The sequence below is a fragment of the Odocoileus virginianus genome, chromosome X (genome assembly GCF_023699985.2).
Source record: "Odocoileus virginianus isolate 20LAN1187 ecotype Illinois chromosome X, Ovbor_1.2, whole genome shotgun sequence".
NCBI lineage: Eukaryota > Metazoa > Chordata > Mammalia > Artiodactyla > Cervidae > Odocoileus > Odocoileus virginianus.
The window spans coordinates 7,746,610-7,760,018 of NC_069708.1; the positions used below are offsets into that span (position 1 = coordinate 7,746,610).

Genomic DNA, 13,409 nt, shown 5'->3' on the forward strand with positions numbered 1-13,409 from the left:
CCTACACTGCTGGTGGGAATGTAAATTGGTACAGCCACTATGCAGAATAGTATGGAGGTTCCTTATAAAGCTAAAAATATAACTACCATATGATCCAGAAATCCCACTCCTAGGCATATATCCAGAAAAAAGCTCTAATTCAAAAAGATGCACGCATCTCAATGTTCACAGAAACACTCTTTACAATAGCCGAGACATGGAAACAATCTAAATATTCATCAACAGGTGAACAGATAAAGAAGATGTGGTATATATACACAATGGAATACTACTCAGCTATAAAAAGGAATGAAATAATATCATTTGCAGAACATGGCTGGACCTAGAGATTGGCATATTAAGTGAAATATGTTATACAGAGAAAGACGAAATATATGATATTACTTATATCTGGAATCTAAAATATGACATAAATAAAATAAGCTTACTTACAAAGCAGAAACAGACTCACAGACATAGAAAACAAACTTATGGTCACCAAAGGGCAAAGAGGGTTAGGGGAGGATAAATTAGGAGTTTTGGATTAGCAGATACAAACTACTACATATAAAACAGATAAACAACATACTATAGTAAACCATTATGGAAAGGAATATGAAAAAGAATACATATGTGTGTGTGTGTGTGTGTGTGTATAACTTAATTATTTGCTGTACATCAGAAACTAGCACAACATTGTAAATCAACTCTATACTAATTTGAAGAAAGAACATATAGCTTCTAATAGATAAGGATTCAAGAATCTACCAATATATGGGCTTGGTGGGAGATAAATTCCTGACTACCACTACCACTCCAAAAAATGGAGTCCAAACTGCAGCTATTTATATTTCTTAACCCCTAGCAATTAGAACCTAGTTATATGACTGAAGCATGCCTTATTATAAAAGTTGGCAATTTATGGCCCTCCAGCAAAATTTGACCTACTGCCTGTCTTTATAAATAAAGTTTTACTAGAATAAACCATGCCCATTTGTATATGTATTGTCTAGGGTTTCTTTCACCCTTCAACAGCAGACTTGAGTAGTTACAACAGAAATTATATGACCTGCAAACACTAAAATATTCACTAATTGGCCCTTCAGAGGAGAAAAAATAAAAACAACAACTGCTTTATCTGGCAATTCTGTAAGCAGGGGAATACATGTTAATCCATGGCTGATTCATGTCAATGTATGACAAAAACCACTACAAAATTGTAAAGTAATTAGCCTCCAACTAATAAAAATAAATGAAAAAATAAAATAAAATAAAATTAGTGACACAAAAATAAGTAATAATTTTGATACTTTTGGGAAGTGATAGTTGCAACTGCTATAGAGGGGCAATGGTATCTCTGGTGTACCAGTGGACCATGGCTATGATAACAGTGTATGATTCAGATTTGTCTTGTAGTTTGATGCTTGGTGTGTTTCTGGGTACGTGTATCAGGCTTCCTTGACAATTTCTGCCCATATTTACATCTGGATCCAAGGCCTTTCCATCGATTCTATGAGTTACCTGATACTCTTCTAATTATATAATTCTACCTAAGGCAATCGGAGTTTCTTTCTGTTAGTTGTAACTCAGAACCTTGAATGGTCCATTGACCTTGCTTTATTCCTGACTCAGAGTAAGATGTTCCTTTTCCACTCCCCAGGGATCTTGTTCTCACCCTCTAGCATTGCTTGTATCTATCAACCTGTAATTTATTGGCTGTTTGTCTATTTTCTCTCTAGCACTGGGAGGTTCTTCAAATCAGGGACTGAATTTAAATCAGCTCTCTATGGTGCTCAGGAAAATGTGAGAGCATATAAGAAAGAATTAACAGGCATGAAGACTGTCAGAGCCAGGAGACCATTATGTTTATCATCAAAATTGCCGAGCTTGACTGAGTCATTATAAAAAGCAATACACTAAACACTCGACATACACTGTATCATTTAATCCTCATAACAACTCTATGACTTAGTAAATATTTTTGTCCCATTTTATAGATAAAGGAATTGTGGAGGATAAAGGTTAGGGAGCTTGCTCAAGGACATAGAGCTAGTCAGCAGCAAAGCCAGGATATCAAAGCAAGTTGAACTCTAGGGTCTGTACTCACACACAATAACTTAAAACAGTTTTACCCAAGACTGGACTACAGTCACATGAAATTTAGCAGCTCCTGACCAATTCCTAGAGAAGTCCAATTAGAGTAAAATGAGGCTACTTTTCCGGCATCTGGATAAGTAAAGAGTGAGGCTACTGGGGTTAGTGACACTCCATCATTTGCCAGACATAGGAAAGAGCCCACCCAGATCCGGGGTGAGAATTCAGCTTACTCTCTCTGTAGAATGGCATTAGAGGATCTGCGTCTTTTCAAGTCTATGGTTGAAGGTGAACTGAAAGGTAAAGAGCTGCATGACTGTCAGAAGGAAATACGTAACTCAGTGACAAAAGATGACCAAAAGTGGGGGAGTAGACTCAGAAAGCAGAAAGTCTCACCTCAGCCTTCCTGCAACAGTGGTCAGTGCCTACAGAAGCACGTAGCCACTGCCTATGCAAGAACTCTGAAAGTTCTTAGACGATAGTGTTGGTGGCCTGGATGGATGGAAGAAAACCCTGAGAGAAGACAATAGAGATGCAAACATCCCCAACATGGAATGAGCACCCCAAAAGAGAGTGATGAAACTGACCTCATCGAGTAACTTGCAGAAGTTCATTTTGACTTAGTATGGGATACTGAGAGGTATATCATGATGGAATGATAAATTTGTCTTTTGCAGTATACACATAGGACTGCTGAGTTTCTTTCCCTTTATCAAGAATGGCTATGGATACCCTGGAACCAGCTGTTTTCCAGTAAGTTGAGATAAAACTATTAGACAGTCCAGGGGAAAATATTCTCAGGCTTCCTGGTGGGGGATTCAGTTCAGATACACTGAACATCCAATTCATGCTTAGTACTACTATCTTAGTCCTGAACATATCACATAAAATAAAGCATATATCTGTCTTTCAGGAGCTTGTGCAGGAGACATAAAAGTAAAAAAAGATGTTGCTCTATAGGAAATTCTAGGAAAAGGTCACTTTGGAGCAGGGGCACCCCAGGTGGTACTAGTGGTAAAGAACCTGCCTGTCAATGCAGGAGATGCAGAGACATGGGTTCGATCCCTGGGTTGGGAAGATCCCCTGGAGGAGGGCTTGGCAACCCATTCCAGTATTCTTGCCTGGGAAATCCCATGGAGAGAGGCACCTGGCATGCTATAGTCCATGGGGTTGCAAAGAGTTGGACACAACTGAAGTGATTTAGCATGCACCTACTCTACAGGTAGCCACTGAGTCTGGCAACATTTGCAAATATATAAATTGTATGCTGATATTATATTATATTAATGTTAAAATGATATCTAAGTTTCTAAGATAAGCTAATATTTTTAGGGTTTTAAGAAGGAAATAACATTTGACATGAGACTTGAAGGCAGGTAGGCCAGAGGGGTTAGAAGACATTTGGAAATCTTTAAATCAAATACTGCTAGAGCAGAATTCAGAGGAGTTGTACGCAAGCAGGAGTTGATACACAGTGAGGTTGACCACATGAGCAGGGATCATGTGAAAGCCTTTTGTTCCAAATTAATGAATCTAGACTTTATTCTAAAAGGAATGAGGTGATGGCACTTAAGTTCTTACATTTCAGAAAAACAATTCTGAATGAAAGATAATTGGGAGCAAAGAAGGCATCATCATTGGAAACACTGAGATTTATGCTAGAAGTATTGATTTAGGAATCTAATGTAGTAAATTAAGAACAAAAAAGGAAGTAAAAACATCAAGAAATGGACAGATCTGAGAGATATTAAGGAGATTCCTTGTAATTATTAAAAACGATTTTATTTCCTCCAAGAATAATGAAGAATACTGTCTTGAAACAACTCTTTGAAAGAAACTGCTTTAAGCCATTACAATTTTATTATGTTTCACCTAAAATTGGAAGAGGAAACAATACCTTCTTGTGGTCTGAGGCTAAGAAATCTATGTGTATTTTAAAACTTTGGTCAACAATTAGATATTTTAATTAAGGAAGCATGAAAAATTAATAATTTTAAATCAAGTTCTTTGAGACAAAAAAATAGGGAGACGTAAAATGTAAAAGGTCAACTTCGTGTTGCTAGCTTATATTTCCAATATATTAATGTAATTATATCAAACTATTATAAATCTATAGGATACAGAGTTGACCAAAAGTATACAAATTATACTGCACAATTATTTAAACCACCTCAATTCAATGACCAAATCGGTTTTGGCATGACCTGAAATTTTTGAGGATATTATAGTGTTCCAACATGATGCTAACTTTAGTTCTGAAAAATTTGTTGAATTCAGCTCATTAGTTTCAACTATATCACCATTTGTTCTGGTTCCACTTACCTTTCTCCAGTGATAGTGATACACCTCCCTCTCAACCTCCCTCTCTCTTTTTTCATGAAGAGCATGGACATGAACTCTAGAGTTCCTGGGAGATAGGTGTAATTGTTTCCTTTAGTAAAAGGAAAGTGGTACCTACCCTTGTCGGTCCTTGTACATTTTGTTCACTCTTTCCCATTGGAAGTCAAGCCTGGAGAGAGCTTCCTGTAGCCTTGCCTTTTCCGGGGGTGTGGAGCTTTGCAATGCTGCTGCCTTCTTATTATGAATGACATCAATCCGACCCGAGATTTGTTGCAGGTTGTCTTTTATATTCTGCAATATTGAAATTTTAAAGCAAGTCAGAAATGATTCAGTTGTCTATGAAAAGAGAAGAAAGGAAATGTATCAACACCCAGAGTAACTCACAGTCTTGCATTTTTCATTTCCTGACTTTTAAAAGTCATTAGGCTTGAAGCCCACTGATTTCAACATGCCCAATCTGAATGGGTAATTCAGTCTTCATCTTGATACTGGCAATCACTCCCTCTTTCCTAAAACTCTATCTTTGTTTGGCTTCTGTAACCTGAATTCTTCTGTTTTTTCTTACACCTTCTTGTCCACGGCTTCTCAGTCTCCTTTACAGAATCTTTCTACTCTTTTTTTTTCATTTAATTTTATTAGTTGGAGGCTAATTACTTTTTTCTACTCTTACTAATCTCTTAATATTGGAGTGCTCTAGCATAGATATTTCCTCATCTATCTATGTTACCTCCTGTTTGGTCGTGTGACTTTAAATAATCTCGATATTGCAATGCTCAAAATTCTCCAAGCTAGGTCTCAAATAGTACATGAACCAAAACCTCTCAGATATTCAAGATGGATTTAGAAAAGTCAGAGGAACCAGAGATCAGACTGTCAACATCCAATGGATCACAGAAAAAGCAAGAGGATTCCAGGAAAACATCTACTTCTGCTTCATTGACTACACTAAAGCCTTTGACTGTGTGGATCACAACAAACTGTGGAAAATTTTTAAAGAGATTGGAATATTGGACCACGTTATCTGACTCCTGCAAAACCTGTATGCAGGTCAAGAAGGCAATAGTTAGATACAGACATGAAACAACAGACTGGTTCCAACTTGGGAAAGGGGCATGTCAAGGCTGTATAGTGTCACCCTGTTATTTAAGTTATATGCAGAGTACATCATGCAAGATGCTGGGCTGGATGAAGCACCAGCTGGAATCAGGATGGCCAGGAGAAATATCAATAACCTCAGATATGCAGATAAAACCAATCTTATGGCAGAAAATGAAGAGGAACTAAAAAGCCTCTTGATGCTGGCTTAAAAGCCGACATTCAGAAAAGTAACAATATGGCATTTGGTCCCATCACTTCATGGCAAATAGATGGGGAAACAATGGAAACAGTGACAAACTTTATTTTCTTGGACTTCAAAATCACTACAGACAGTGACTGCATCCATGAAATTAAAGGGTGGGATGGGGAAGGAGATGGGAGGGAGGTTCAAAAGGGAGGCGATATATGTATACCTATGGCTGATTCTTGTTGAGGTTTGATAGAAAACAACAAAATTCTGTATAGCAATTATCCTTCAATTAAAACAATTAATTAAATTTTAAAAAGACCCCTGCTCCTTGGAAGGAAAGCTATGACAAACCTAGACAGCATATTAAAAAGTAGACACATTACTTTGCTGAAAAAGGTCTGTATAGTCAAAGCTATGGATTTTCCAGTAGTCATGTATGGATGTGAGAGTTGGAGCGTAAAGACGGCTGAGCACTGAAGAACTGATATTTTTGAACTGTGGTGTTGGAGAAGACTCTTGAGAGTCCCTTGGACTGCAAGGACATCAAACCAGTTAATCCTAAATGAAATCAACCCTGAATCTTCATTGGAAGGACTGATGCTGAAGCTGAAGCTCCAGTCCTTGGGCCACCTGATGTGAAGAGCTGACTCACTGGAAATGACCCTGATGCTGGGGAAGATTGAAGGCAGATGGAGAAGGGGACAACAGAGGATGAAATGGTTGGATGGCATCACCGACTCAATGGACATGGGTTTGAGTAAGCTCCAGGAGATGGTGATGGACAGGGAGGCCTGGCGTGCTGCAGTCAATGGGGTTGCAAAGAGTCAGGCATGACTGAGTAACTGAACAATAAACATGACAATGACTCCCCAACTTACATCTCCAGCCATGACCTCAACTCTGAAATCCATACTCATACTTCCAACAACTTTCTTGAGGCTTGGATGTCTCAGGAGCATCTCAAACTTAACATAGCCCCAACCACATTCTGAACAGCATCCCCTTATCCTTCTCTTCCCATTATTTTCCTCATTTCAGTAAATGACATATCAATTAACAGTTATTCAGGTTAACAACCTTGGAATCCTTGATCCTTCTTTTTTAATCTCTATATTCATATTACTGGATGATGCTATAGACTCTACTTTCAAGAACACGTCCAGAATTTGACATCTTCTCATCATCTCCCTTGTTATAAGTCTGATATAAGCTACCCTTGTCTCTCACCTGGATTACTCCAATTCCTACCTAAATGACCCTCCTCATCAATTCTTGACCCTTTTCCATCAATTCTCCACACAATAGCCAAAGAAATTTGTATGAAACACAAATCAAATCATATCACTTCATTTCTCAAATGCTCCTTATCAAATTTATTGTTTGTCCACGAGGCACAACTTGTGGGATGTTGGTTCCCTGAAAAGGGATTAAACTCGGGCCCCAGAGGTGAAAGTACCGAGTCCTAGGCACTGGACCAGGGAAGTCCCAAACCCAGAGTCTTCATCAAGGCCTACAAAGTTCTGCACAACTTGGTTGTATGCTGCCTGCCATTCCAGTCTTACTTTTTCCTTAGTCTCCTCCAGAAAGTGAAAGTCGCTCAGTCATGTCCGACTCTTTGTGACCACATGGACTATACAGTCCTTGGAATTCTCCAGGCCAGAATACTGGAGTGGGTAGCCTTTCCCTTCTCCAGGGGATCGCCCCAACCCAGGGATCGAACCCAGGTCTCCCGCATTGCAGGCGGATTCTTTACCAGCTGAGCCCCAAGGGAAGCCCTCGTCCAGGTGCACACCATTTCAGCCTCATTTGCCTCTTTGTGTTCCTCAAATAGGCTGAATGTACTCTTGCTTTGAGGTTTCCGCATTTGCTGTTCTTTCCGCCAAAAATACTTCTCCCCTCCAAGAAACTTAAATGACTGTTTTCCTTACTTCTTTTTCATATCAGAAGAGCCTTCTCTACCTTTCCATTTTAAGTAGCAGTCCTGAGTGCTCTGTTTCCCTTATTTGTTCATTTTCCTTCATGGCCTTTATGACTGAATGAGATTACCTAGCTACTCATTTCTCTGTATCACTAGACTAGACCCTATGAGGCAGGGTTTCCAGAGCTCAGACACATGCCTGGCACATTGTATGTACCCAGTGCATTTGTGTTGAATAAGTTCAAGTATCACAAAAATCAACTCCATAATTTTTAAACATAGGTTATATTTAAGGGGAAAAAAACACAATGTCATTATATAATAATTTTTAAAAAGTATATCAGTGTTCAAAAAATGCCAAAATCTTCCATATTTGTCTAGACTTGCAAGTATGAATCTGGTTATTTTCCTTACCTGAATTGTCAAAAACAAGTCAATTGAGTAAACATTTATTGAGTTCTTTTATGTATAAGGATCAATATGGAGAAAGCAAAGGTAGGTTTTACTTGTTTTGAGTAAGTTTTGAATTGATCTTATTGAGGTGGTAAGCGAGGGTGTGGTTTGGAAAACTGAAGGAAACAGTTATAGTGTAGAAATCCCCGCTAAATGTTCAGAAATTATTTGATGAGTGATCTAAATGGTACCAAATGTTTTTTCAAAGCTCAGAAAAGGAATGAATTATATATGTGGTCACAAGCCAAGGAAAGGGCTCATAAAGGAAGTAGGATTTGGGGTAGATATACATAGCTGAGTAGCTGAAGTGGGAAGGATGTCATACTTAGTAGCTAATACACACGCAAAGACAGGAAACATGAGCAGTCATATCTGACTTTTCAGAAACGTATAGGATCATGGAAGATGGGTCCGGAAATAGCAGCTGGAGATGGTTAATAATGTGCTTTAAAAATATTGCATGTAATTCAGTAGACAGTGAGGAACCATCTCACAAACACACACACACATACGTGAATTTCAAATATATACAAAAGCAGAAAAGAAAAAAAAAGGAAAATAGTACAAATAGCCCCTATGAATCGATCACCCACTGCCAACACTTATAAAACCATGGGCAACACTGTTTCACTGTATATGTCCACTCATTCACCTCACTGTTTCACTGTATATGTCCACTCATTCACCTCCTCAACCATATTATTTTGAACAAATTGATATGTTATTTTATACACTTATCCAAAAAATCTTCACCATGTTTCCAATATACATGAATTCTTTTCAAGGAAAGCACACATAGCACTGTATTCTATACCTCAAAACTTAAAATGTTATTAATGTAATCAAAGATATAGTTAGCCTTCATATTTGAGTTGAATTGAGAAAGTTATTTAGGAAGGAAACTTGGCAGAAGTCAGTGACTGTATTGAGTGAAGAGGAAGAATGACTCTAGCTCCCAGGTTTCTGGCCTGAGCACCAGAATGCATACTGGTATCTGAGTAAGAGGACTGCAGATGGATGAACAGGTTCTGTGTGTACATGCTTGTGTGTGTATATGTGTGTGTGTATGATGACAATGAAAAGCCGTTGGGTCATCAGGCTACAGGTATTCAATAGGCAGCTGGCATCAGATTTTGAGAAGAGGAAATGAGATGATAAATACAGTTGGGTCATATATCTTCTCCCATTTCCACAGGTTCTAGGCTTTCTGAGCAAAGAACACTGGCATCTGGAATAAAGGATCATTGAACAGCAAATATACCTTGGAGCTGAGTTAGTGTATTATTCCAGGGAGACCCAGAAGCTTCATTGAATTCCTTTGCTTACATTCCAACCTACCTTCTGAGGATGACAGACAGAGACCTGCTCCCCTCTCTGAAGAGCAAAGCAAAGGTCTCTCTCTGTTTCTCTATCTTCACCCCCTCTCTCCCTTCTGACACCCAAGTCCCTCCACACCTCTCTTTCTGTCTCTATCAGACATGCCAACTCCCTTATATAAGCTCTGACATTTCTGATACTGGGTTTTGTCTCTTGTACTGTAACCCATAGATGTACAGGTAAACATCTGGCCCTCACCTCACGTCCCATGGGCATTTGGGGCATGAGGATGAGTGCTAAGATGCTCTTGAGTAATCACTTGTGTGTTCTCTGATTCAGAGATCACATGCTTTCTGTCAGGATAAATAAATAAAGTAGACCCTTGAATAACATAGGGGTTAATCCAGGTATACTTTAGAGTTGGCCCTCAATATCCATGGTTGCTCAGCATCTGTGGATTTGTCCAATGACAGATTGTATAGTTCTGTAGTCAAAGCGAAAGTTTTTGTTGCTCAGTTGTGTCTGACTCTTTGCGACCCCAAGAACTATAGCCCGCCAGGCTCCTCTGTCCATGGAATTTTTCAGGCAAGAATACTGGGTAGTCTTTCCCTTCTCCAGGGCATCTTCCTGACCCAGGGATGAAACCTGGGTCTCCTGCATTGCAGGCACATCTGTCTACTGTCTGAGCCACCGGGAAGCTCAGCTCTCTAGTATTTTCTATGGAAAGCATCTAAGTCAACCCAGGAAGTTCAAACCCAGGCTGTTCAAGAGTCAACTGTAGAAACATAAAAACTGAACAAGTATCAATAAAATGAATATATTGGTCAACTTGCAGGCAAAATTGGGGAGGATCTCAACCATGTCTGAAATGGAGACGAGGCTAGACAGGGAATGCCTATTGCTGAGCCTGCACCTTCCCAGTCAGACTGGTGGAATTTGCTTCAGGGTCTGCCCTCATGGTACATGAGGACGTGCCTTGGGGGAAGATGAATCTACAGAAGCTGGTGGGGATATAGATAATGTCACTTGTAAGGGGAAAGTCAGTGCTCACCTTGAGACCCTAAGGAAAACAGTTGTGTTGTCAGATCTGCTAGTCATCTAGACATGATGGCTATGGGTGGTGTGAATGAATTTCAGAGAGAGAGGGGGTGGGGAAGAGGGAGAGATTATTTATACAATTCCTTGATGTTGTCTTCAAGTCCATGAATACCTTGTGATTAGAAGGGTTCAAGTTTTTTTTTGTTGTTGTTGTTAAGCAAGTCAATTTAACTCTGTGGTCAGGATATTTATCTTAGAGACCAAGGATTACCAGATGAGGGAAAGGAAGGCATGCCAACACAGAAAATAGCCTGTGACATTACTCTTCTGGAGAAAATGCAGGATATAAGTGTTCTACCTGTGAGAATGGCTAGTCAGTGGAATAGAGTAGGTATTGTTTAATTGGAGGAGAGATGGGAAAACTGCTCAGAAATGTTAGCGTAAAAGCATGAAATTTTGCCTAAGGATGAGCCTTTGTGGAAAGCAGAGGTGGAGATGAATATGTCCAAAGAGCAGATCTCATCAGACCTTGGAGAAGAACCGGAAGAGTAATGTATGTATTTTAAAACCAAAGGAAGATCACTACAAAATTGAAAATAACCTAGTACAACACTACGGTTTGCTTTATTTCACATGAGACACTTCTTTATGGAGGAAAAGTTCAATAAAATGAAAACAGATACTATAACAAAAATGTTTAAAAGACAGGATGGATCTTGGATATGTTATCAATGCCTAGAGGTCACTGCACTCAAGAAAGCCTCTTACATTCTTTCTTTCTTTTATTTACCTGGTAAAATTTCAATCTGAGCCTAGAGTCTTGGGTGGAATATTTAGGGCTACCCCACTCGCTGGATTGGGGCTTCCCAGATGGTACAGTAGGAAAGAATCCACCTGTCAATGCAGGAGATGCAAGAGATATGGGTTCAATCCCTGGGTCAGGAAGATTCCCTGGAAGAGGACATGGCAACCCACTGCAGTATTCCTTCCTGGAGAATCCCATGGACAGAGGAGCCTGGCAGGATACAGTTCATGGGTCTCAAACAGTCATACACGACTGAGCACACGCGCACACACTAGCTAGATTAGGTCAGGCACCAGGAACATGCACCAACAGGACTTTCTCTGCTGCTTGTGTTAACTCTACTGACCCAATGACCTTCCTCAATGCTTGCACTGGCTAGACTCTTGCTGATGTGAGTCACAGACTCCAGGTTCGCGTGGCTGCCAGCCCAAGGGCAAAAATTCAGAACTCTGATACGTTCTCCACTTGATACCAAGCATTCAGCTCACTGATAGGCTGAATACTGAAATTCACACTGGGGCAACCAGCTCCATCTGTCTGCATGTTGGGATCCCAGACACTTACAATGAATAGCTGTCATTTCCTACGGGGGTAAAATCGAAGAGAAGGGTGGGAGTATCTTCCCTACTGGTCTAAAAGAAATTCTTTTATGGTTTGGATGTGGGGTGTGTGAGAGAGAATATATATTCTCTCTCAGATGATGTGACCTTGCAAAGCTTCCCGATTTTTAATCCAAATCTCTGGAGAGCTCCCAACTCTCTGGGAAGTGGTAGAATTGCTCAGAATCGAGTTGTAAACAGTTTTAGCAATGCAGGGCAGCACATTGCCAAAGCAGGGAAACTTTCTATCTTAAATGAGAAAAGCAAAAAGCAAAAACTGGGGCAGAAGATGTCATACTCCCTGGATATCTAGATAATAGCTCCTTGGTGCATTCTTGCAGAATGCTGTCAAAATTGGCTGGAGTCCAGGAAATCCTTTTTAAAGTCCCTACACATACTCTTGTCCCTGAGGCACTGCACACAGAAAAAAAATGGTATATGCACCAAAGAAAATTCTGTAGCAGTTTCCACAGTTTAAAGTCAGAGATGAGATCTTTTATAGCTTTTTACTATTTTGGTTTGTCTAGAAATAAGTGATCTTTATAGTTTCTGACCCTCTAAAAAGGAAACCATAGTCTCTGTAGTTGCTATGGAGATAGAAAAATCCCTAGGATCACTATAGAGTATATTATTTCCATTTCTCTCCCAGAATAGTTCCTTGTCTTACCTGAAATATGATGGCAAAATGAGGAAGTACCCACTTACTAGTTAACTTCTTTCTTGATGTTGACATGCCCCTATGAAATGACCTCCCTGCTCCCAATTTCAATTCGATGAGACGTTTATTTGTTAGACACACTTCCTGGAAATGGAAATTTCAATGTCTGGAAGGCACTCATACATGAGTCTATATTATTTAAGTCCCTAATATTTCAAAATAGTATCCTTGCCACTCTGGTTCCTAGAATCAAATAACTTAAATGAGATCCTTATTTATACATTTTTAATAGAGAAAATTTTGATCAGGAAGTAACTTTCACAATTGAAAGTAAAGGCCTGAATATGTAAAATAAGGAAAAACAGAAGACAGTGAACTATACAGCTGTAATTCACATTTCTAGGTGAAAAGCATGTTTAAATAAGAGCTCATTGGTAACACAGCCACCATAATATAGGCCTCATTTTGAGATAAAATAATATTTAGAAATGTGGGTCTCAATTTAAGAAGAGAATCCAGTTGGAATCTATAAGTGTCTTTAATGAGCTAAAAAACAGAAACTAGAGACTACAGACAATTGATCTAGGAAACCAAACAAAGGACCTATTTGCCAACTAATCAGGCTGAGATAAAGGCCTCAAGTAACTCCTAATTTAATGAGGCTCTGTTCTCTATCATAATGGGCACATTTCTGAATGTTGGTTTTTCTTCCATTTAGTATAAAGTGACAACTACTTCCTTGCTGTCAGAATGTTTCATCACAAAGCATGCCTTTTCCCACGTAAATGTTAAATCTATTTATAAGAATGTCAAACAAGATACTGAAGAAACTGGCCAAAGCTAGAGTGGGAGACACTGAGAGCTGATAAACTGAACATATTAGCAATCATTTCTGGTGACAACAAACCGAAACAAGAATT

General features: G+C 39.2%; 1 protein-coding gene across 7 annotated transcripts in view; it reads right to left on the reverse strand.

The window, feature by feature from the left end:
* The window catches only part of DMD (dystrophin), a 2,261,655-nt gene that overhangs the window by 1,198,306 nt on the left and 1,049,940 nt on the right, over positions 1-13,409 (reverse strand). For all 7 annotated transcript variants that reach the window (XM_070462101.1, XM_070462106.1, XM_070462102.1 and 4 more), the window contains one exon: positions 4,532-4,704. In XM_070462101.1, coding sequence (XP_070318202.1) covers positions 4,532-4,704 — 173 coding nt within the window. The remainder of the gene's footprint in view (positions 1-4,531; positions 4,705-13,409) is intronic.